Raw genomic sequence first — 24241 nt, 5'->3', positions numbered from 1 at the left:
CTAAACAGCTTCTACCCCCAAGCCATAAGACTCCTGAACATCTAATCAAATGGCTACCCAGACTATTTGCATTGCCCTCCCCCTCCTCTTTTACACCTCTGCTACTCTCTGTTATTATCATCTATGCATAGTCACCAACTAACCGGTGCCCCTGCACATTGGCTCTGTACCGGTACCCCCTGTATATAGTCTCGCTATTGTTATTTTACTGCTGCTCTTTAATTACTTGTTACTTTCATTTCTTATGGTTATCTGTATTTTTTTAAACTGCATTGTTGGTTAGGGGCTTGTAAGTCAGCATTTCACTGTGAGGTCTACACCTGTTGTATTCAGCATTTCACTGTGAGGTCTACACCTGTTGTATTCAGCATTTCACTGTGAGGTCTACAACTGTTGTATTCAGCATTTCACTGTGAGGTCTACACCTGTTGTATTCAGCATTTCACTGTGAGGTCTACACCTGTTGTATTCAACATTTCACTGTGAGGTCTACTACACCTGTTGTATTCAGCATTTCACTGTGAGGTCTACTACACCTGTTGTATTCAGCATTTCACTGTGAGGTCTACTACACCTGTTGTATTCAGCATTTCACTGTAAGGTCTACTACACCTGTTGTATTCAGCATTTCACTGTAAGGTCTACTACACCTGTTGTATTCAGCATTTCACTGTAAGGTCTACTACACCTGTTGTATTCAGCATTTCACTGTAAGGTCTACTACACCTGTTGTATTCAGCATTTCACTGTAAGGTCTACTACACCTGTTGTAGTCAGCATTTCACTGTAAGGTCTACTACACCTGTTGTATTCAGCATTTCACTGTAAGGTCTACTACACCTGTAGTATTCAGCGCATGTGACTAATAACATTTGATTTGATCTCAGAGGCCAGTACATCTCTTATTCATGCATTTCTCTCATTCAGAGGACAAATTCAAGTGGATTGTAGCCAATTACAAGTGATGTGATTGCCTACATATTAGCTTCCATTCCTTTAACCTCACGTCCCTAACCCATTGTTCCTAGGCTGTCATTGAAAATAAGAATTTGTTCTTAACTGACTTGCCTAGTTAAATAAAGATTTAATTAAATTAGGCTGTATGTATTTTTTGATCTAGGCCTAGTGTAAATGTGTATTATTGTTGTGTCACCATCTTCATTGCAAACATAAATAAAAATACAACTTTAAGCTACATATTAATGTGACAGAGGTAATGAACTGTCCATTGATCAGCACAGCAATTGACAAATCAGGACCATGTTTGAAAAACAAGTGGTTCTGAGCTTATGTCCATATTACACAGTTAAGGGACTGATATACATTTACCACGGGGTGGGGGGGCTGGTCTAACTTGAGGTGTCATTAAAAAAAATGACACCCCCTCCCCAACGTTACAAATATCTTCCCAGAACCCTCCCCTTGTACTGTTAACCCCCCCTCATAAAATGGATACAAAATTAAGAATTAGATGGTAGACAGGAAGTTATGACCACTGACATGTTACCATGGTAACCCCTTTACCACCAGACAGGAAGGTATGGCCACTCTGACATGTTACCATGGTAACCCCATTACCACCAGACAGGAAGTTATGACCACTCTGACATGTTACCATGGTAACCCCATTACCACCAGACAGGATGTTATGACCACTCTGACATGTTACCATGGTAACCCCATTACCACCAGACAGGAAGGTATGACCACTGACATGTTACCATGGTAACCCCATTACCTCCAGACAGGATGTTATGACCACTGACATGTTACCATGGTAACCCCATTACCACCAGACAGGAAGTTATGACCACTCTGACATGTTACCATGGTAACCCCATTACCACCAGACAGGAAGTTATGACCACTCTGACATGTTACCATGGTAACCCCATTACCACCAGACAGGATGTTATGACCACTCTGACATGTTACCATGGTAACCCCATTACCACCAGACAGGAAGGTATGACCACTGACATGTTACCATGGTAACCCCATTACCACCAGACAGGAAGGTGTGACCACTCTGACATGTTACCATGGTAACCCCATTACTGCAATTGCATTCTTATCATAGTACTCTGTAGGCTACTGACCAGAGGAGGCTGGTGAAGGGTTAAAGTATCTCTCAGACCATCCCAGTAGAGGCTGGTGAAGGGTTAAAGTATCTCTCAGACCATCCCAGTAGAGGCTGGTGAAGGGTTAAAGTATCTCTCAGACCAACCCAGTTGAGGCTGGTGAAGGGTTAAAGTATCTCTCAGACCATCCCAGTAGAGGCTGGTGAAGGGTTAAAGTATCTCTCAGACCATCCCAGTAGAGGCTGGTGAAGGGTTAAAGTATCTCTCAGACCATCCCAGTAGAGGCTGGTGAAGGGTTAAAGTATCTCTCAGACCATCCCAGTAGAGGCTGGTGAAGGGTTAAAGTATCTCTCAGACCATCCCAGACTTGCACATCATGGAATACTATATTGTAGCTGGTCCCATCAGATAACCTGGCATATGTTAGCCCCAGAGGAGGCTGGTGAGGGGAGGATGGCTCATAATAATGTCTGGAATGGAGTCAGTGGAATGGAAACCATGTTTGACGTATTTGATACCATTCCACCCATTACCATGAGCCTGTCCTCCCCAATTAAGGTGCCTCCAACCTCCTGTGCTACTGACCAATTCAACGCTTCCTCCGGCATCTCACCATACATCTGCCTGTAGTTACTGAACTCAATTTGCAGGAGGTTTGTTTGCTGTGATTAAGTGGAAGGGGAACAGCTGCCGGCAAGGTTCTGACAGATGGGTTGGTGGTATAGAACAAGAAGGTCCCCACACTGTTAAAGCTCCCAATTCACCGCTTTATTGAGAACGTTTCTATCCCAAACAGATCTTCGTCAGGTCAAACACACTTGAGTGTTCACATCCCAAAATATACACATTTCACCTCACATGACCAAGTGGGTAAACCTGGAAGGCAAAACAAATCAAAGTGAAGTAACATACTCAGGTAAGAAACGGTCTGATCTCAAACTCTTGGTTCAGACCTCTATGAGACATGGTACATAAATGGTGAATCCAATACAATTCCCTTTTCAATAATAGATTATCAGTATCTCCCCCCTCCTAGGAGTCTGAACATGTTCGATACCAACGTATCTCAGAGAGCTGATGTTGTGACGAACCTCCATCAAACGCGCAGCCACAAGGTTTCTCTGGTCAAGAGTCGAGAAATAACTCCTGTGTTCTGTTGTCCTTGTTTTCCGAGCTCATTTTGTTCTTCCTACATAGCATAGACCACAAATACACTTGATCAGGTGTATCACATTTTTTTGTGGAACATGTAACGATGCCCTTAATCTTAATGTCCTTGCCCGTAATAGGGTGATTGAACACTGTGGTGTTGGGTACATGGGTACATCTATAGTTACCGTCCGGAACGTTGGCTAGAAAGGTACGGTGTGGCGATGTTGGAAGATCAGACCTCATCACCATTTGACTGATGTTGAGGGTGCAAGGACACACCCAAGAAGAAACACCCACATCAAACCACACCCTCAAAGCCAACTTACGGCCGCCAGCATTTCTTGAGGAGCAAGCCAAAAACTACTCCACCCATGCTCTACCAAGGGTTTCCAGTACACAGCTTTGACCTACTACAGTAGCTATGCTGGTCGATTGTACTTCAAACTGTGTAGGCAGGTTGCTTAGGATTCAAACCTTCTCAAACAGCCTAATTCACACTATTCAGTGGAATAATGGACTTTACAGTGTCCTGATAGATATACAGTGTATACATTATTTTCCTATCAGGATACTAACACATTTACACTAGGCTTATACAGTTGAAGGTGGAAGTTTACATACACTTAGGTTGGAGTCATTAAAACTCGTTTTTCAACCACTCCCCAAATTTGTTGTTTACAAACTATAGTTTTGGCAAGTCGGTTAGGACATCTACTTTGTGCATGACACAAGTCATTTTTCCAACAATTGTTTACAGACAGATTATTTCACTTATAATTCACTGTATCACAATTCCAGTGGGTCAGAAGTTTACATACACTAAGATGACTGTGCCTTTAAACAGCTTGGAAAATCCAGAAAATGATGTCATGGCTTTAGAAGCTTCTGATAGGCTAATTGACATAATTTGAGTCAATTGGAGGTGTACCTTCAAACTCAGTGCCTCTTTGCTTGACATCATGGGAAAATCAAAAGAAATCAGCCAAGACCTCAGAAAAAAAATTGTAGACCTCCACAAGTCTGGTTCATCCTTAGGAGCAATTTCCAAACACCTGAAGGTACCACGTTCATCTGTACAAACAATAGTACGGAAGTATGAACACCATGGGACCACGCAGCTGTCATACCACTCAGGAAGGAGACGCGTTCTGTCTCCTAGAGATGAACGTACTTTGGTGTGAAAGTGAAAATCAATCCCAGAACAACAGCAAAGGACCTTGTGAAGATGCTGGAGGAAACGGGTACAAAGTATCTATATCCACAGTAAAACGAGTCCTATATCGACATAACCTGAAAGGCCGCTCGGGAAGGAAGAAGCCACTGCTCCAAAACCGCCATAAAAAAGCCAGACTACGGTTTGCAACTGCACATGGGGACAAAGATCGTACTTTTTGGAGAAATGTTCTCTGGTCTGATGAAACAAAAAAATAACTGTTTGGCCATAATGACCATCATTATGTTTGGAGGAAAAAGGGGGAGGCTTGCAAGCCGAAGAACACCATCCCATCCGTGAAGCACAGGGTGGCAGCATCATGTTGTGGGGGTGCTTTGCTGCAGAAGGGACTGGTGCACTTCACAAAATAGATGGCATCATGAGGCAGGAAAATTATGTGGATATATTGAAGCAACATCTCAAGACATCCGTCAGGAAGTTAAAGCTTGGTCGCAAATTGGTCTTCCAACTGGACAATGACCCCAAGCATACTTCCAAAGTTGTGGCAAAATGGCTTAAGAACAACAAAGTCAAGGTATTGGAGTGGCCATCACAAAGCCCTGACCTCAATCCTATAGAAGATTTGTTGGCAGAACTGAAAAAGCGTGTCCGAGCAAGGAGGCCTACAAACCTGACTCAGTTACACTAGCTCTGTCAGGAGGAATGGGCCAAAATTCACCCAACTTATTGTGGGAAGCTTGTGGAAGGCTACCCGAAACATTTGACTCAAGTTAAACAATTTAAAGGCAATGCTACCAAATACTATATGAGTTTACGGAAAACTTCTGACGCACTGGGAATGTGATGAAAGAAATAAAAGCTGAAATAAATCATTCTCTCTACTATTATTCTGACATTTCACATTCTTAAAATAAAGTGGTGATCCTAACTGACCTAAGACAGGGAATTTTTAACTAGGATTAAATGTTAGGAAAAGTGAAAAACTGAGTTTAAATGTTTTTGGCTAAGGTGTATGTAAACTTCCGACTTCAACTGTATCTAAAAATACATCCTAATGATAGGACACTTATGTATATACTGTATAGCTATCATTAGGATGTGCTTTTAGATACAGGCTCAGTGTAAATGTGATAGGAAAATAATGTGAACACTTGGATTTCTGCATAAATTGGTCATCAAATTTGATCTGAACTTCATCTAAGTCACAACAATAGACAGACATAGTGTGCTTAAACTAATAACACACAAATTATTGTATTTTTGTCTATAATGAATACATCATTTAAACATTCACTGTGTAGGTTGGAAAAAGTATGTGAACCCCTAGGCTAATGACTTCTCCAAAAGCTAATTGGAGTTGGTTTTTTAAACTTTTATTTAACTAGGCAAGTCAGCGAAGAACAAATTCTTATTTTCAATGACGGCCTGGGGGGGAGAACGACAGATTTTTATTTCGTCAGCTTGGGGATTCAATCTTGCAACTTTTCAATTACAAGTCCAACGCTCTAACCACTAGGCTACCTGCCACCCCAGGGGTCAGCTAACCTGGAGTCCAATCAATGAGACGAGATTGGAGATGTTGGTTAGAGCTGCCTAGCCCTATAAAAAACACTCACAAAATTTGAGTTTACTATTCACAAGAATCATTGCCTGATGTGAGCCATGCCACGAACAAAAGAGATCTCAGAAGATAAAGAATTGTTGACTTGTATAAAGCTGGAAAGGGTTACAAAAGTATCTCTAAAAGCCTTGATGTTCATCAGTCCACGGTAAGACAAATTCTCTATAAATGGAGAAAGTTCAGCACTGTTGCTACCTCTCCCTAGGAGTGGCCGTCCTGCAAAGATGACTGCAAGAGCACAGCGCAGAATGCTAAATGAGGTTAAGAAGAATCCTAGAGTGTCAGCTAAAGACCTACAGAAATCTCTGGAACATGCTAACATCTCTGTTGACGAGTCTACGATACGTAAAACACTAAACAAGAATGGTGTTCACGGGAGGACACCACGGAAGAAGCCACTGTTGTCCAAAAAAGTTTGCAAAAGTGCACCTGGATGTTCCACAGCGCTACTGGCAAAATATTCTGTGGACAAATGAAACTACAGTTGAGTTGTTTGGAAGGAACACAACACTATGTGTGGAGAAAAAAAGGCACAGCACACCAACATCAAAACCTCATCCCAACTGTAAAGTATGGTGGAGGGAGCATCATGGTTTGGGGTTGCTTTGTTGCCTCAGGGCCTGGACAGCTTGCTATTATCGATGGAAAAAAAAAATGGCATTTTTCAGGACAATGTTAGGCTATCTGTCCGCCAATTGAAGCTCAACAGAAGTTAAGTGATGCAACTGGACAACGACCCAAAACACAGAAGAAAACCAACAACCGAAAAGCTTCAACAGAAGAAAATACACCTTCTGGATTGGCCCAGTCAGAGTCCTGACCTCAACCCGATTGAGATGCTGTGGCATGACCTCAAGAGAGCAGTTCACACCAGACATCCCAAGAATATTGCTGAACTGAAACAGTTTTGTAAAGAGGAATGGTCCAAAATGTCTCCTGACCGTTGTGCAGGTCTGATCCACAACTACAGAAAACGTTTGGTTGAGGTTATTGCTGCCAAAGGAGAGTCAACCAGTGAATGTTTACACGGTGTGTTTAATAAATACATGAAAACGTATAATTGTTTGTGTGTTATTAGTTTTAGCAGACTGTGTGTGTCTATTATTGAGACCTAGATGAAGATCAGATCAAATGTGATGACCAGTTTATGCAGAAATCCAGGTATTTCCAAAGGGTTCACATACTTTTTCTTGCCACTGTATATATGTAGTGTAGATCTATCATTAGGATGTGTTTTTAGATATAGGCTCAGTGTAAATGTGTATTGTAGCGTCATCTTTATTGCAAACATGAATAAAAATACAACTTCAAGCTACATATTAATGTGACAGAGGTAATGAACTGTCCATTGATCAGCACAGCAATTGATAAAACAGGACCATATTTGAAATGAAATTAAGTCAATTTTACAAAAGGGAAGCAAATGGTTTCAGAAATCCTGAATGCAGACAGGCTCTATAGACCTCTAAGGGTTAGCTTACTACTATATCTGTTGAAGACAACGGTTCAGTACTACTACTCTGTTGAAAACAACGGTTCAGTACTACTACTCTGTTGAAAACAACGGTTCAGTACTACTATCTGTTGAAGACAACGGTTCAGTACTACTATCTGTTGAAAACAACGGTTCAGTACTACTATCTGTTGAAAACAACGGTTCAGTACTACTACTCTGTTGAAGACAACGATTCTGTTGAAGACAATTTTCTGTACTATCTATCTGCTGAAGTCATTGACACCATTGTCTTCAACAGATAGTAGTACAGAACCGTTGTCTTCAAGAGATGACGTTGAACTATCCATGCGGACGGTCGTCGTGCCATCTGACGTAAGACCGTAGAATAAATTTTGGCAGACAGCTCTGAGACATGTTCTGTATCGTTACTAAATACATGTTGGCAGACAGCTCTGAGACATGTTCTGTATAGTTACTAAATACATGTTGGCATACAGCTCTGAGACATGTTCTGTATAGTTACTAAATACATGTTGACAGACAGCTCTGAGACATGTTCTGTATCGTTACTAAATACATGTTGACAGACAGCTCTGAGACATGTTCTGTATAGTTACTAAATACATGTTGGCAGACAGCTCTGAGACATGTTCTGTATAGTTACTAAATACATGTTGGCAGACAGCTCTGAGACATGTTCTGTATAGTTACTAAATACATGTTGGCAGACAGCTCTGAGACATGTTCTGTATAGTTACTAAATACATGTTGGCAGACAGCTCTGAGACATGTTCTGTATAGTTACTAAATACATGTTGGCAGACAGCTCTGAGACATGTTCTGTATAGTTACTAAATACATGTTGGCAGACAGCTCTGAGACATGTTCTGTATAGTTACTAAATACATGTTGGCAGACAGCTCTGAGACATGTTCTGTATAGTTACTAAACACATGTTGGCAGACAGCTCTGAGACATGTTCTGTATAGTGTACACAGTGGTGGTAATCAAGATAGCTGACATTTTCCAGACCAGAAGAACATGTTTGTCTTTTCAAATATCCCATGGCCCAGATTTTGGATGCAGGCCAGTAGGAATTGTGGTATAGAAGTCCTTTAAAATAAATTCATTAAGTTCCATCCCTGAGTGTTCATATTTAGTGATATTCATATTTGTATGTCATTTTTGTGTCAAAATGAACAAAGCTTTCTAATCAATCACCACACAATGAACTGACAGGCGTTTGTAGAGTCATTTTATTAGAAAACCCCTGCACAGAGACAGCGCTAACGCAAGCAGAGGTACAGCATCCCACTGCTACTCGACATGGTCCTCTTCAGCCACCTGTGAGGAGAGAGAAGAAGTCAAGTGAGTCACATCCTGATGGCCAAATGGCACCCTATTCCCTATATTTGACCCTATGGGCTTTGGTCTATAGTAGTGCACTAAACACTAAATATGATTCCATTTGGGATGAAAGAACAGACTGATACCAATATCTGTTCCCAGAAGCTCCAATGGCTGACCAGCAGGATTAATCATCCCTTTCTTCAGACCCTCTTTACCTCCCCCTGACCTCATCCTCACTCCCCCCACCCCATCACTCCTCCCCCCCACCATCACTCCTCTCTCACCCCATCACTCCTCCCCCCCACACCCCACCCCACCCCCTCTCCTCCATCTCTCCTCCTCTCTGAACAAACCAGTTCTACTCCTCCTCTTTCTCACCCCATCACTCCTCACACCCCATCACTCCTCACACCCCTCCTCCTCCACACCCCTCCTCCTCCCCTTTCTCACCCCACTCCCTCTCCTCACCTCCATCTCTCCTCCTCTCTGAACGAAGCAGTTCTACTCCAGTTTCTTGGGGTTGTTGACGGCTACGTAGTGATATAGAACCACCAGCAGGAACAGAGACACACCCAACATGTTGGCAAAGATGGCCAGCTGGACGTCAGTCACCATTCTGGAGGGGGGGGGGGCAGAAATATACATATCATTACCATTCTGGAGGGGGGGGCCAGAAACATACATATCATTACCATTCTGGAGGGGGGGCAGAAACATACATATCATTACCATTCTGGAGGGGGGGGGGCAGAAACATACATATCATTACCATTCTGGAGGGGGGGGGGGCAGAAACATACATATCATTACCATTCTGGAGGGGGGGGGGCAGAAACATACATATCATTACCATTCTGGAGGGGGGGGGCAGAAACATACATATCATTACCATTCTGGAGGGGGGGGCAGAAACATACATATCATTACCATTCTGGAGGGGGGGGGGCAGAAACATACATATGATTACCATTCTGGAGGGGGGGGGCAGAAACATACATATCATTACCATTCTGGAGGGGGGGGGCAGAAACATACATATCATTACCATTCTGGAGGGGGGGGCAGAAACATACATTATACCACCATTCAGGAGGGGGGGGGGGCAGAAACATACATATTACCATTCTGGAGGGGGGGCAGAAACATACATATCATTACCATTCTGGAGGGGGGGGGCAGAAACATACATTATACCACCATTCAGGAGGGGGGGGGCAGAAACATACATTATACCACTATTCAGGGGGGGGGGAGGAGAGGAGGAGTGGAGGGGGGGTAGGAGAGGAGGAGTGGAGGGGGGTAGGAGAGGAGGGGTGGAGTGGGAGGGGTAGGAGAGGAGGAGTGGAGGGGGAGGGGTAGGAGAGGAGGAGTGGAGGGGGGGTAGGAGAGGAGGAGTGGGGGGGGTAGGAGAGGAGGAGTGGGGGGGGTAGGAGAGGAGGAGTGGAGGGGTAGGAGAGGAGGAGTGGGGGAGAGGGGGGTAGGAGAGGAGGAGTGGGGGGGTAGGAGATGAGGAGTGGGGGGGTAGGAGAGGAGGAGTGGAGGGGGAGGGGTAGGAGAGGAGGAGTGGGGGAGAGGGGGGTAGGAGAGGAGGAGTGGGGGAGAGGGGGGTAGGAGAGGAGGAGTGGAGGGGGAGGGGTAGGAGAGGAGGAGTGGAGGGGGAGGGGTAGGAGAGGAGGAGTGGGGGGGGGTAGGAGAGGAGGAGTGGGGGGGGTAGGAGAGGAGGAGTGGGGGGGTAGGAGAGGAGGAGTGGGGGGGGTAGGAGAGGAGGAGTGGGGGGGGTAGGAGAGGAGGAGTGGGGGGGGTAGGAGAGGAGGAGTGGGGGGGGTAGGAGAGGAGGAGTGGGGGGGGTAGGAGAGGAGGAGTGGGGGGGTAGGAGAGGAGGAGTGTGGGGGGGGGTAGGAGAGGAGGAGTGGGGGGGCAGAAACACACGTAATATCTTCATTCTAGAAACTCGTTTGCGTTTTCCGTTTGGTGTTTAACTGTTTGTGTTGCGAAACGTTTTACAACAGAATTGGCGTAATGATTACAGCCCTGGTCGTCCATGACAGGCAAGGAACTGATCACAAGTTAACTAGCTGTCTATTTACCAACCCGCCATTCATTCATTCATTCATTCATTCATTCATTCATTCATTCATTCATATCCGACTTCAACTAGCTAGCTATCTATCTATCTAGCTAACTAGTTAACGTGCTAACGCGAGCTGCACCTGGGTGGTTGGCCGCCTAGTCAATGGCACATTATGAATAGTTAAAAAACAATAACATGATTACGGATATCCTAATTTTTAGACACAGGTAGTTTCTTATCTAACGTTGGTGAGCAACTGTATGAGCTGCATCCTTAGCCAACATTATCACACATAAAAACTCGATAGGAAACCGGATAGGAAGGCGTCACCTAATAACGACAAAACAATACGATGACATTTCAACAAAAACGAGATAATTCAATCCTTACGTTATTCCTTATTTATGTGTAATTTAGTTGGTTGCAGGTTCCGTTTGTCTTTCTGATATAGGATACTATCCTGGGTTTCCAGTCCTGTTCCGACTTGCAGAGGGCCACGTCAACGTCGAGAGAGGAGGAACCACAGCAAAGGCGTTCATACGACGGCTCAGGACGTAACATGGGGTGCGTTCATACGGCGGCTCAGGACGTAACATGGGGTGCGTTCATACGGCGGCTCAGGACGTAACATGGGGTGCGTTCATACGGCGGCTCAGGACGTAACATGGGGTGCGTTCATACGGCGGCTCAGGACGTAACATGGGGTGCGTTCATACGGCGGCTCAGGACGTTACATGGGGTGCGTTCATACATTCACTCTGACTCCGATTTCACAGCACTGAATATGCCAGATGCGCAGAATAACTGATGAATTTACAAACACACCCTATGATTTCTAACAAAAACTGTGATAGAGGGACGACTCAAAATCCCTTATAAATATTTTTTAATAGAACATCTTAATCTAGATTTTCATAATAATTGAAAGTGAATAAATAAAGTATATTAAATATCAAATTTTGATGCAGTCGGTCGTCCAAGCCAGAGAGGGCGGTAGTGGTGTCCGGCTGCATGGGGACTGGAGGGAGAGAGGTGTGGCCGAGACGTGTCTCCTAGCCGGCGTGAGGGGTTAGCTGCTGAGCTAACTAGCTAGATGGTGCTTCGCTTTTTTTTTTGCCGTACGCGGAACAGAGATCGGACAAGTTAATAGCTAATGTTCAGATAGCTAGTTAGTTTAACAGTTGATCCTGTGAGTTACCAAACATGGCTCTGTACGAATATGTCACTCGGGACCAACTGTCGGGCTTCGACAAGTACAAGGTAACGTTTTTAGAGAAACACCCGCTCTTCTAGCTAGCGGTGTACAACGCGTGTAGCTGTTAGCATGTCAACCTGCTTAGCTAGCTAGCTAGTGTTTGATGTTAAGTAACAAACACCATCATTATCGGGCGATGAACATTCTGGGAAATTACCTTCATTTAGTTAACGTCATCTCATCTGACTGGGTTCATATTGTAATTGGCATAAACTAACCGGTTGTGTATTATTTAATCTGACCGATAAGCGACCTGTCAACATTAGCTAAGGTAACGTTAGCTAACCAGCTGCTAACTAGTTAGCTAGGTACTCTGTATGTCGTGAATTGGAAAGCACCTGCTAGTGGGTTTGATATATACACAGCGGGTATATCATATATTCTCCATACAGGCTGTAAAGACTTTACCTCCCTTAACGATTTCCTACTTAACTCTCTATTTAGTAGCGGGGGAAAATATGCGTACTTTCTTTATAAAACACAATTTCCCACCAGAATGCTACTTCCTGATTAGCCAGGTATGGGTTAGCTGCAGCCCGATGTGATGACCGGAGTATGGGTTAGCTGCAGCCCTATGTGATGACCGGAGTATGGGTTAGCTGCAGCCCGATGTGATGACCGGAGTATGGGTTAGCTGCAGCCCGATGTGATGACCGGAGTATGGGTTAGCTGCAGCCCTATGTGATGACCGGAGTATGGGTTAGCTGCAGCCCTATGTGATGACCGGAGTATGGGTTAGCTGCTGCCCTATGTGATGACCGGAGTATGGGTTAGCTGCAGCCCTATGTGATGACCGGAGTATGGGTTAGCTGCAGCCCGATGTGATGACCGGAGTATGGGTTAGCTGCAGCCCTATGTGATGACCGGAGTATGGGTTAGCTGCAGCCCTATGTAACGACCGGTGTATGGGTTAGCTGCAGCCCGATGTGATGACCGGAGTATGGGTTAGCTGCAGCCCTATGTAACGACCGGAGTATGGGTTAGCTGCAGCCCTATGTGATGACCGGAGTATGGGTTAGCTGCAGCCCTATGTAACGACCGGAGTATGGGTTAGCTGCAGCCCTATGTGATGACCGGAGTATGGGTTAGCTGCAGCCCGATGTGACGACCGGAGTATGGGTTAGCTGCAGCCCTATGTGATGACCGGAGTATGGGTTAGCTGCAGCCCTATGTGATGACCGGAGTATGGGTTAGCTGCAGCCCTATGTGATGACCGGAGTATGGGTTAGCTGGTGTGTCGAAAGGACTGGGAAATTGGGCAAATTTGTTGCCACTGAAGGACGTTTTGCGTGGCGATATTGATAACTAATATTGATAACCATCTAGATGTCACCTTGATACATAGCCTACATACAGTCTAGTACTCAATGGGGAGGGCATGAACGGCAACACCGGGACACGGTGTCCTTCGCTCCTGCTTGACAAGCACTGCTGTCCGGCAACGGCGTGGGAAGTAGCTACCTAATAGTAGTAGCTAATATTAGGGTGACAGTCAGTAAGCACGCATGCAGTGCATGAAGCAACAGTACACCCATCATAAATACTTTGAATCAAAAATAAACTATCTTCAATTTTATAACTGAAAATGTACAATTATCTGTTTAAAACAAACAGTCAAATACGACTGACTCATCTCTGGCTTAAAAACATAACTCCAAACTCTCGAGGTACAGTGGTAAGAAATGGAAGACCCCTCTGCTCCCCCCTACTCCCCCTCGCTCCCCCCCGTCCCCCCTTGCTCCCCCCCCCACTCCCCCCCCTGCTCCCCCCTTCCGTTCCCTCGGCGCCCCACAGTTTGGGAACCACTGGTCTAACCTATGGCAGAGCTCTTTCCACACACCACTCGCTCATACCCTGGTGGCGAAGGACATCATTGCTCCTTAATGTGGATCCAAATTCAGTTTTGAGATCCACCAGCGTCATTGGTGTAGGGTTACCTGGACTTTTCTGACTGGTCATGGAACTATGAAAATGGGCAGGGTCTCCCCGCTTGGCTTGATGGGATATGTAGTGATTTTGCCAACACAGCCAGAGATATGTATACAGTCTTGTTCCCTTAATCTTCTTTCAACTGGCAATTGTATTTGTTGATTTAAATCAGATTTTATTCATATAGTGAGTAATCCAGGAACGTCACAAGTTAATTGACACGAGAAAATGGCAACTCTACGGATTGCAATGACTACAATGAATGGCTAAATGACTTCCTGGAGCTCCTCCTCCTCACCACTCTATATCGATGACGAGTTGTTTTCATAACTGGTCGCGAGATTTGCTAGCAACAACATTTAGTCACCATCAGTCGATGAAAACTTTTATTGAATACAACCAGACCTTTTCCTAATTTGTGTTGCTCAGATCAGCGTGACTATGGACGTGCCAATTAATTCTCAGTTTAAGTAGTACGAGCAACACAAGTTAGGACAAGGTTAGTGGTTGTATTCAATGAGATGTATGAATTTCAGAGGCCCGCAATTGTACAGAACAAACAGGTAAATGTGTGAGTTGAGAAACCTGCCTATTTTCCTCAAGTACGTAATGTCACTATTCCAAAGCTATTACAGAGAAGAAGTTAATTTTCTCGCTTCTCGAAATATTTTTTAAATGTTCTCCTATACTTCCTATTGACCAAATTCCTGCTAATATTAGGTTTTTGAGCTAGTGCCCAATTGACTCCTTGAAGGAGAGCGCTCCTTGTCCCAGAATCTCCCAGAATGCACTGTGCGGCCCATTGACGATGCACTTACACAATGGCCGTTAATACGATTCCAGTGAAGTTTCCCATCTCCTCAAAAGTCCAGTGCCTTCAGAAAGTATTCATACCCCTTGACTTATTCCACATTTTGTTGTGTTACTGCTTGAATTCAAAACGGATTAAATAGATACATTTTTCTCACCCATCTACACACAACACCCCATAATGACCACGCCCCATAATGACCACGCCCCATAATGACCACGCCCCATAATGACCACGCCCCATAATGAGGTCAACCCATAATGACCACACCCCATAATGACCACGCCCCATAATGACCACGCCCCATAATGACCACGCCCCATAATGACCACGCCCCATAATGACGACGCCCCATAATGACGACGCCCCATAATGAGGACGCCCCATAATGACCACGCCCCATAATGACCACGCCCCATAATGACCACGCCCCATAATGACCACGCCCCATAATGACCACGCCCCATAATGACCACGCCCCATAATGACCACGCCCCATAATGAGAACGCCCCATAATGAGGACGCCCCATAATGAGGACGCCCCATAATGACCACGCCCCATAATGAGGACGCCCCATAATGACCACGCCCCATAATGAGGTCGCCCCATAATGAGGATGCCCCATAATGAGGACGCCCCATAATGACCACGCCCCATAATGAGGTCGCCCCATAATGAGGACGCCCCATAATGAGGACGCCCCATAATGAGGACGCCCCATTATTTTTGCAAATGTATTGAAAATGAAGCCGTGGTTACAGCTGTGAGTCTTTCTGAGTAAGTGTCTAAGAGCTTTGCACACCTATATTGTACAATATTTGCCCATTATTTTCAAAATTCTTCAAACTGTGAAATTGGTTGTTGATCATTGCTAGACAACCTTTTTCAAGTCTTGCTTTAGATTTCAAAGCAGATTTAAGTCAACTGTAATTTGGCCACTCAGGAACATTCACTGTCTTGGTAAGCAACTCCAGTGTAGATTTGGCCTTGTGTTTCAGGTTATTGTCCTGCTGGAAGGTGAATTAATCTCCCAGTGTCTGGTGGAAAGCAGACTGAACCATTTTGTTTGCCTGTGCTTAGCTACATTTTATTTTTTTATCCTGAAAAACTCCCCAGTCCTTAACAATTACAAGCATACCCATAACATGATGCAGCCACCACTATGCTTGAAAATATGGAGAGTGGTACTCAGTAATGTATTGGATTTGCCCCAAACATAACACTTTATTTTGCAGTATTACTTTATTTTCTTGTTGCAAACAGGATGCATGTTTTGGAATATTTTTATTCTGTACAGGCTTTCTTCTTTTCACTCTGTCATTTAGGTTAGTATTGTGGAGTAACTACAATGTTGTTGATCCATCCTCAGTTCTCTCCTATCATTGGCCTTATGGTGAAATCCCTGAGCGGTTTCCTTCCTGTCCAAAGTGTAATTAATAACTTCACCATGCCCAAAGGGATATTCGATGTCTGCTTTAAAAATGTATACCCATTTAACCAATAGGTGACCTTCTTTACAAGGCATAGAAAAACCTCCCTGGTCTTTGTGGTTGAATCTGTGTTTGAAATTCACTGCTGGACTGAGGGACCTGACAGATAGTTGTATGTGTGGAGTACAGAGATGAGGTAGTTACTCAAACATGTTAAACACTATTATTGCACACAGAGTGAGTCCATGCAACTTATTATGTGACTTGTTAAGCACATTTTTACTGCTGAACTTGTTTAGACTTGCCATAACAAAGGGGTTGAATACTTATTGACTCAAGACATTTCAGCTTTTCATTTTTCATGAATTTAACATTTCGAAAAAACATAATTTCATTTTCACATCATGGGGTATTGTGTGTAGGCAAGTGACAGAAAATATACATTTAATCCATTTCAAATTCAGACTGTAACACAACAAAATGTGTTAAAAGTCCAGGGGTGTGGCTACTTTCTGAAGGCTCTGTATGTCATAACAGCAGTTGCCACTGAGACTTTCTATTGGCCAAATTCAGGCAGGTCTTTCCCTGTTTCCTTCAGTTTGCTTTTTTACAGAATCTGCATAATGAATATGCCCCAGAGCTCTCTGGGATGCGTATGAGGAGGGAGACAGGAATGTAGATGGGGGGTAATGAATATGCCCCAGAACTCTCTGGGATGCATATGAGGAGGGAGACAGGAATGTAGATGGGGGGTAATCAATATGCCCCAGAACTCTCTGGGCTGGGTATGAGGAGGGAGACAGGAATGTAGATGGGGGGTAATCAATATGCCCCAGAACTCTCTGGGCTGGGTATGAGGAGGGAGACAGGAATGTAGATGGGCTGTAATCATTAGTCGAAACAGGAGTGTCTATTGGACAAAATCAGGTATGTTCCTCCTCGTTTGGTTCCTGTAGAAAACACCTGGGTGTTGGTGATTGATGTAGCCAACGTTAACTAGCCAGCAAGCTGTCAGTGGCAACCCTGAACATCCAGCTGTCCAAATGAATACTGTTGATCTCTTAGGATCGGTTACTGACAGGTCTGGTTTATGAGGTCTGGTTTATGAGGGGGACAACTCTGTTAGATAGTGTAGTCTGTTTTATGAGGTCTAGTTTGCCCATGGGGTCCAAAGTCACTCTCTTGTTGTGCGAGATAGTGTGACAGATGGTGATAGGATGGAGGGAAGAAGCCTGATCTGATCTCCCACTCTCACCCTCGACCTGTGTGTGTCTGTATTGTATATGCACACCTGCCTGTGCATATACAGTTGAAGTCGGAAGGTTACATACACCTTAGCCAAATACATTTAAACTCCTTTTTTCACAATTCCTGACATTTAATCCTAGTAAAAATTCCCTGTTTTAGGTCAGTTAGGATCACCACTTTATTTTAAGAATGTGAAATGTCAGAATAATAGTCGAGAGAATGATTTATTTCAGCTTTTATTTCTTTCATCACATTCCCAGTGGGTCAGAAGTTTACATACACTCGATTAGAATTTGGTTGCATTGCCTTTAAATTGTTTAACTTGGGTCAAACGTTTCGGGTAGCCTTCCACAAGCTTCCCACAATAAGTTGGGTGAATTTTGGCCCATTCCTCCTGACAGAGCTGGTGTAACTGAGTCAGGTTTGTAGGCCTCCTTCCTTTCACACGCTTTGTGATGGCCACTCCAGTACCTTGACTTTGTTGTCCTTAAGCCATCTTGCCACAACTTTGGAAGTATGCTTGGGGTCATTGTCCATTTGGAAGACCCATTTGCAACCAAGCTTTAACTTCCTGACTGATGTCTTGAGATGTTGCTTCAATATATCCACATAATTTTTCTTTCTCATGATGCCATCTATTTTGTCTCATGATGCCATCTATTTTGTGAAGTGCACCAGTCCCTCCTGCAGCAAAGCACCCCCACAACATGATGCTGCCACCCCCGTGCTTCACGGATGGGATGGTGTTCTTTGGCTTGCAAGTCTCCTCCTTTTTCCACCAAACATAACGATGGTCATTATGGCCAAACAGTTCTATTTTTGTTTCATCAGACGAGGACATTTCTCCAAAAAGTACGATCTTTGTCCCCAAGTGCAGTTGCAAACCGTAGTCTGGCTTTTTTATGGCGGTTTTGGAGAAGTGGCTTCTTCCTTGCTGAGCGGCCTTTCAGGTTATGTCGATATAGGACTAATTTTACTGTTGATATAGATAGTTTTGTACCTGTTTCATCCAGCATCTTCACAAGGTCCTTTGCTGTTGTCCTGGGATTGATTTGCACTTTTCGCACCAAAGTACGTTCATCTCTAGGAGACAGAATTGTCTCCTTCCTGAGCGGTATGACGGCTGCGTGGTCCCATGGTGTTTATACTTGCGTACTATTGTTTGTACAGATGAACGTGGTACCTTCAGGCGTTTGGAAATTGTTCCCAAGGATGAACCAGACTTGTGGAGGTCTACAATTCTTTTTATGAGGTCTTGGCTGATTTCTTTTGATTTTCCCATAATGTCAAGCAAAGAGGCAGTGCGTTTGAAGGTAGGCCTTGACATACATCCACAGGTACACCTCCAATTGACTCAAATTATGTCAATTAGCCTATCAGAAGCTTCTAAAGCCATGACATCATTTTCTGGATTTTCCAAGCTGTTTAAAGGCACAGTCAACTTAGTGTATGTAAACTTCTGACCCACTGGAATTGTGATACAGTGAATTATAAGTGAAATAATCTGTCTGTAAACAATTGTTGGAAAAATGACTTGTGTCATGCACAAAGTAGATGTTCTAACTGACTTGCTAAAACTATAGTTTGTTAACAAGAAATGTGTGGAGTGGTTGAAAAACAAGTTTTAATGACTCCAACCTAAGTGTATGTAAACTTCCGACTTCAACTGTATATGGTCCACTCAACATTACATGGCTCTGTTCAACATGAGGCAAACAAAGAACTATAATGAAAGAACAATCCTCCATTCTCTCTTCCTCCTTTCTTCTCATCCTTCCCTTCGCTCCTCACTTTCTCTTTTCTCCTCTCTTCAGTATAGTGCGGTGGATTCCAACCCCCTGTCAGTCTACGTCATGCACCCCTTCTGGAACTCTGTAGTCAAGGTGAGGACACACACACACACACACACACAGGTTATTGTGACTATGACTACGGTGTGTGTGTGTTATGATAATGAGGTCTGTCTGCATCATTAATGAGGTTTCCTCTGTCTGCTGAGATACAATAACCTTGACCCTCTCTCTACCTCTAACCTTCTCTCTCTCTCAATTTAAAGGGCTTTATTGGCATCGGAAACGCATGTTTATAAATTTGCCAAAGCAAATGGAATAGACAATAAACTGAAGGGAAATAAACAAGGGAAACATTAGTAAACATTACACTCTCAAAAGTTTTCAAAGAATATAGACATTTCAAATGTTATATTATTGGCTATTTACAGTGTTGTAACAATGTGCATGTAGTTTTAATATGAGAGGTAGATAAATAAATAAACAGATTAAAATGGGTTGTATTTACAATGTTGACGCTTCATTGGTTACCCTTTTGTCATGGCAACAGGTCACATCTTGCTGCTGTGATGGCAAACTGTGGTATTTCACCCAGTAGATATGGGAGTTTATCAGTGTTTTGATTTGTTTTCTAATTCTATGTGTATCTGTGTAATCTGAGGGAAATATGTGTCTCTAATATGGTCATACATTTGGCAGGAGGTTAGGAAGTGCAGATCAGTTTCTGAGGGCTGTGAACATAGGCAGTCTGTGTTTGTCCCATTTTGTGAATTCTTGGTTGGTGAGTTGACCCCAGACCTAACAACCATAAAGGACAAGGTTCCTTTTGATAGTAGGGCCTTGTCTTAACGTTCACAGCCTTGTTGAAGTTATCTGTGGTGTTGATGTTTAGGCCTAGGTACACTACCGGTCAAAAGTTTTAGAACAAATCAAATTAAACTTTGTCACCTGCGCCGAATACAACAGGTGTAGACCTCGCCGGGTAACCAGCAGGCGTAGACCTCGCCGGGTAACCAGCAGGCGTAGACCTCGCCGGGTAACCAGCAGGCGTAGGCCTCGCCGGGTAACCAGCAGGCGTAGGCCTCGCCGGGTAACCAGCAGGCGTAGACCTCGCCGGGTAACCAGCAGGCGTAGACGTCGCCGGGTAACCAGCAGGCGTAGGCCTCGCCGGGTAACCAGCAGGCGTAGGCCTCGCCGGGTAACCAGCAGGCGTAGGCCTCGCCGGGTAACCAGCAGGCGTAGGCCTCGCCGGGTAACCAGCAGGCGTAGGCCTCGCCGGGTAACCAGCAGGCGTAGGCCTCGCCGGGTAACCAACAGGCGTAGACCTCGCCGGGTAACCAGCAGGCGTAGGCCTCGCCGGGTAACCAGCAGGCGTAGGCCTCGCCGGGTAACCAGCAGGCGTAGACCTCGCCGGGTAACCAGCAGGCGTAGACCTCGCCGGGTAACCAGCAGGCGTAGACCTCGCCGGGTAACCAGCAGGCGTAGACCTCGCCGGGTAACCAGCAGGCGTAGGCCTCGCCGGGTAACCAGCAGGCGTAGACCTCGCCGGGTAACCAGCAGGCGTAGACCTCGCCGGGTAACCAACAGGCGTAGGCCTCGCCGGGTAACCAGCAGGCGTAGGCCTCGCCGGGTAACCAGCAGGCGTAGACCTCGCCTGGTAACCAGCAGGCGTAGGCCTCGCCGGGTAACCAACAGGCGTAGGCCTCGCCGGGTAACCAACAGGCGTAGACCTCGCCGGGTAACCAACAGGCGTAGACCTCGCCGGGTAACCAACAGGCGTAGACCTCGCCGGGTAACCAACAGGCGTAGACCTCGCCGGGTAACCAACAGGCGTAGACCTCGCCTGGTAACCAACAGGCGTAGACCTCGCCGGGTAACCAGCAGGCGTAGACCGTGTAACCAACAGGCGTAGGCCTTGCCGGGTAACCAACAGTGCAGTTCTAGAGGAGTGAAGAAAATATTTACCAAATAAACTAACAAAATAAAAATAACAATAATGAGGTGGTACTGAGTCAATGTGGGGGGGTACAGGTTAGTCGAGGTAATTTGTACATGTAGGTAGGGGTGAAGTGACCATTCATAGATAATAAACAGCGAGTAGCAGCAGTGTACAAAACAAATGGAGGGGGGGGCTGTCAATGTAAATAGTGCGGTGGCCATTTGATTCATTGTTCAGCAGTTTTATGGCTTTGGGGTAGAAGCTGTTAAGGAGCCATTTGGTTCTATTGGTGCTCTGTTACCGCTTGCCGTGCGGTAGCAGAGAAAACCGTCTATGACTAGGGTGACTGGAGTCTGACAATTCTTTGGGCTTTCCTCTGACACCGCCTGGTATAGAGGTCCTGGATGGCAGGAAGCTTGGCCCCAGTGATGTACTGGGCCGTACACACTACCCTCTGTCGTGCGCTCTTCACGACTGTCTTGGTGTGTTTGGACCATGATAGTTGGTTGGTGATGTGGACACCAAAGAACTTGAAACTCTCGACTCGCTTCACTACAGCCCCGTCAATGTTAATGGGGGAAACCTACTTATTCAAGGTTTTTTATAAATGTTTTCTATTTTTGACATTGTATAATAATATTGAAAACAGAAAAACTATGAATTAACACAAATGGAATCATGTAGTAACCAAGAAAGTGATTGAGATTATTAAAAGTAGCCACCCTTTGCCTTGATGAAAGCTTTGCACACTCTTGGCATTCTCTCAACCAGCTTCATGAGGTAATCACCTGGAATGTATTTCAATTAACAGGTGTGCCTTGTTAATTTCTGGAATTTCTTTCCTTAATGCGTTTGAGCAAATCAGTTGTGTTGTGACAAAGGTATGGGTGGTAAACAGAAGATAGCCCTATTTGGTAATAGATCAAGTCCATATTATGGCGAGAACAGCTCAAATAAGCAAAGAGAAACCACAGTCCATCATTACTTTAAGACAAGAAGGTCAGTCAATACGGAAAATGTCAAGAACTTTGAAAGTTTCTTGAAGTGCAGTTGCAAAAACCATCAAGCGCTATGATGAAACTGACTCTCATGAGGACCGCCACAGGAATGGAAGACCCAGAGTTACCTCTGCTGCAGAGAATAAGTTAATTTGAGTTACCAGCCTCAGAAATTGCAGCCCAAATAAATGCTTCACAAAGTTCAAGTAACAGACAAATCTCAACTACAACTGTCTAGAGGTCGAATTGCTGCAAAGAAACCACTACTAAAGGATACCAATAAGAAGAAGAGACTTGCTTGGGCCAAGAAACACGAGCAATGGACATTAGAATGGTGGAAATTTGTCCTTTGGGCTGGAGTCCAAATTTGAAGTTTTTGGTTCTAACCGCTGTGTCTTTGTGAGACGTGGTGTGGGTGAACGGATGACCTCCGCATGTGTGAGTCCCACCGTGAAGCATGGAGGAGGAGGTGTGATGATGAGAAGGTGCTTAGCTGGTGATACTGTCTGTGATTTATTTAGAATTCAAGGCACGCTTAACCAGCATGGCTACCACAGATTCTGCAGCGATACCCCATCCCATCTGGTTTGGGCATAGTCCCACTATCATTTGTTTTTCAACAGGACAATGACCCAACACACCTCCAGGCTGTGTAAGGGCTACTTGACCAAAAAGGAGAGTGATGGAGTGCTGCATCAAATGACCTGGCCTCCACAGTCCCCCGACCTCAACCAAATTGAGATGGTTTGGGTTGAGTCAGACCGCAGAGTGAAGGAAAAGCAGCCAACAAGTGCTCAGCATATGTGGGAACTCTTTCAAGACTGTTGGAAAAGCATTCCAGGTGAAGCAGGTTGAGAGAGTGCCAAGATTGTGCAAAGTTGTCATAAGGGTGGCTATATAAAGAATCTCAAATATGAAATATATTTTGATTTAAGACTTTTTTTGGTTACTACATGATTTGATATGTGTTATTTCACAGTTTTGAATGTAGAAAATGGTAAAAATAAAAAAAAACCTTGAATGAGAAGGTGTTCTAAAACTTTTGCCCGGTAGTGTATGTATAATTATGTGTTTTTGTGTGCTCTAGGTCAACAGTGTCTAAATAGAATTTGTATTTGTGGTCCTGCCTACTGGACCTTTTTTGGAACACCATTATTTTTGTCTTATTGAGATTTACTGTCAGGGCCCAGGTCTGTCAGGGCCCAGGTCTGTCAGGGCCAAGGTCTGTCAGAATCTGTGCAGAAGATCTAGGTGCTGCTGTAGGTCCTCCTTGGTTGGTGACAGAAGCACCAGATCATCAGCAAACAGTAGACATTTGACTTCAGATTCTAGTAGGGTGAGGCCGGGTGCTGCAGACTGTTTTAGTGCTCTCGCCAATTTGTTGATATATATGTTGAAGAGGGTGGGGCTCAAGCTGCATCCCTGTCTCACCCCACAGGCCTGTGGAAGGAAGTGTCTGTTTTTTTGCCAAATTTAATTGCTTGTTGTTTAATCATATTGATTTTATTATGTCATATGCTTTCCCCCAACATTGCTTTCCATCAATTTGTATAGCAGACCCTCATGGCAAATTGAGTCAAAGGCTTTTTTAAAAAATCAACAAAGCATGAGAAGACTTTGCCTTTGTTTTGGTTTGTTTGTTTGTTTGTCAATTAGGGTGTGCAGGGTGAATACGTGGTCTGTTGTTGTACGTTAATTTGGAACATTTTGTCCGGGAAATTGTCTAGGAGGGATTGGATTTGTTGTTGGCCAATTGTTTTTTGATAGGTTCCTTCCATCTATAGCATCTCTTATAGTATCTAGTTCCTTTGGCTTCGATGCCTCATGGTTGATTATTGCTCTGTTCAAGTAGATTGTGATCTGATGGGGGTGTCAGTAGGCTGACTGAACACTGAGAGACTCTGGGTTGAGGTCAGTGATAAAGTACAGTACTG

General features: G+C 44.5%; 2 protein-coding genes across 2 annotated transcripts in view; one reads left to right on the top strand and one right to left on the bottom strand.

Annotated features, from left to right (window-relative positions):
* Nucleotides 1-8722: 8722 nt before the first annotated feature.
* Nucleotides 8723-9450, bottom strand: LOC115180831 (dolichyl-diphosphooligosaccharide--protein glycosyltransferase subunit 4). The gene is made up of 2 exons (XM_029742989.1): nucleotides 9303-9450; nucleotides 8723-8828 (listed from the first exon to the last, which is right to left on the bottom strand). The coding sequence occupies exon 1, from the start codon at nucleotides 9447-9449 to the stop codon at nucleotides 9336-9338; it is 114 nt and encodes a 37-aa protein (XP_029598849.1). The 5' UTR covers nucleotide 9450; the 3' UTR covers nucleotides 8723-8828; nucleotides 9303-9335.
* A 2507-nt stretch (nucleotides 9451-11957) lies between these two features.
* Nucleotides 11958-24241, top strand: part of selenoi (selenoprotein I) — a 35046-nt gene continuing 22762 nt past the window's right edge. The window contains exons 1-2 of the mRNA XM_029742992.1: nucleotides 11958-12165; nucleotides 19395-19463. Coding sequence (XP_029598852.1) covers nucleotides 12109-12165; nucleotides 19395-19463 — 126 coding nt within the window. The 5' untranslated portion in view covers nucleotides 11958-12108. The remainder of the gene's footprint in view (nucleotides 12166-19394; nucleotides 19464-24241) is intronic.

Source organism: Salmo trutta, unplaced genomic scaffold, assembly GCF_901001165.1.
Source record: "Salmo trutta unplaced genomic scaffold, fSalTru1.1, whole genome shotgun sequence".
In the NCBI taxonomy this organism is placed as follows: Eukaryota; Metazoa; Chordata; class Actinopteri; order Salmoniformes; family Salmonidae; genus Salmo; species Salmo trutta.
The sequence above is the reverse complement of the archived record's forward strand: the minus strand, read 5'-3'. Positions and strand labels throughout refer to the sequence as shown.

Bases quoted from the DNA above. Each gene is read 5' to 3' on its own strand.
- LOC115180831 (XM_029742989.1), bottom strand. From the start codon at position 9,449: ATGGTGACTGACGTCCAGCTGGCCATCTTTGCCAACATGTTGGGTGTG.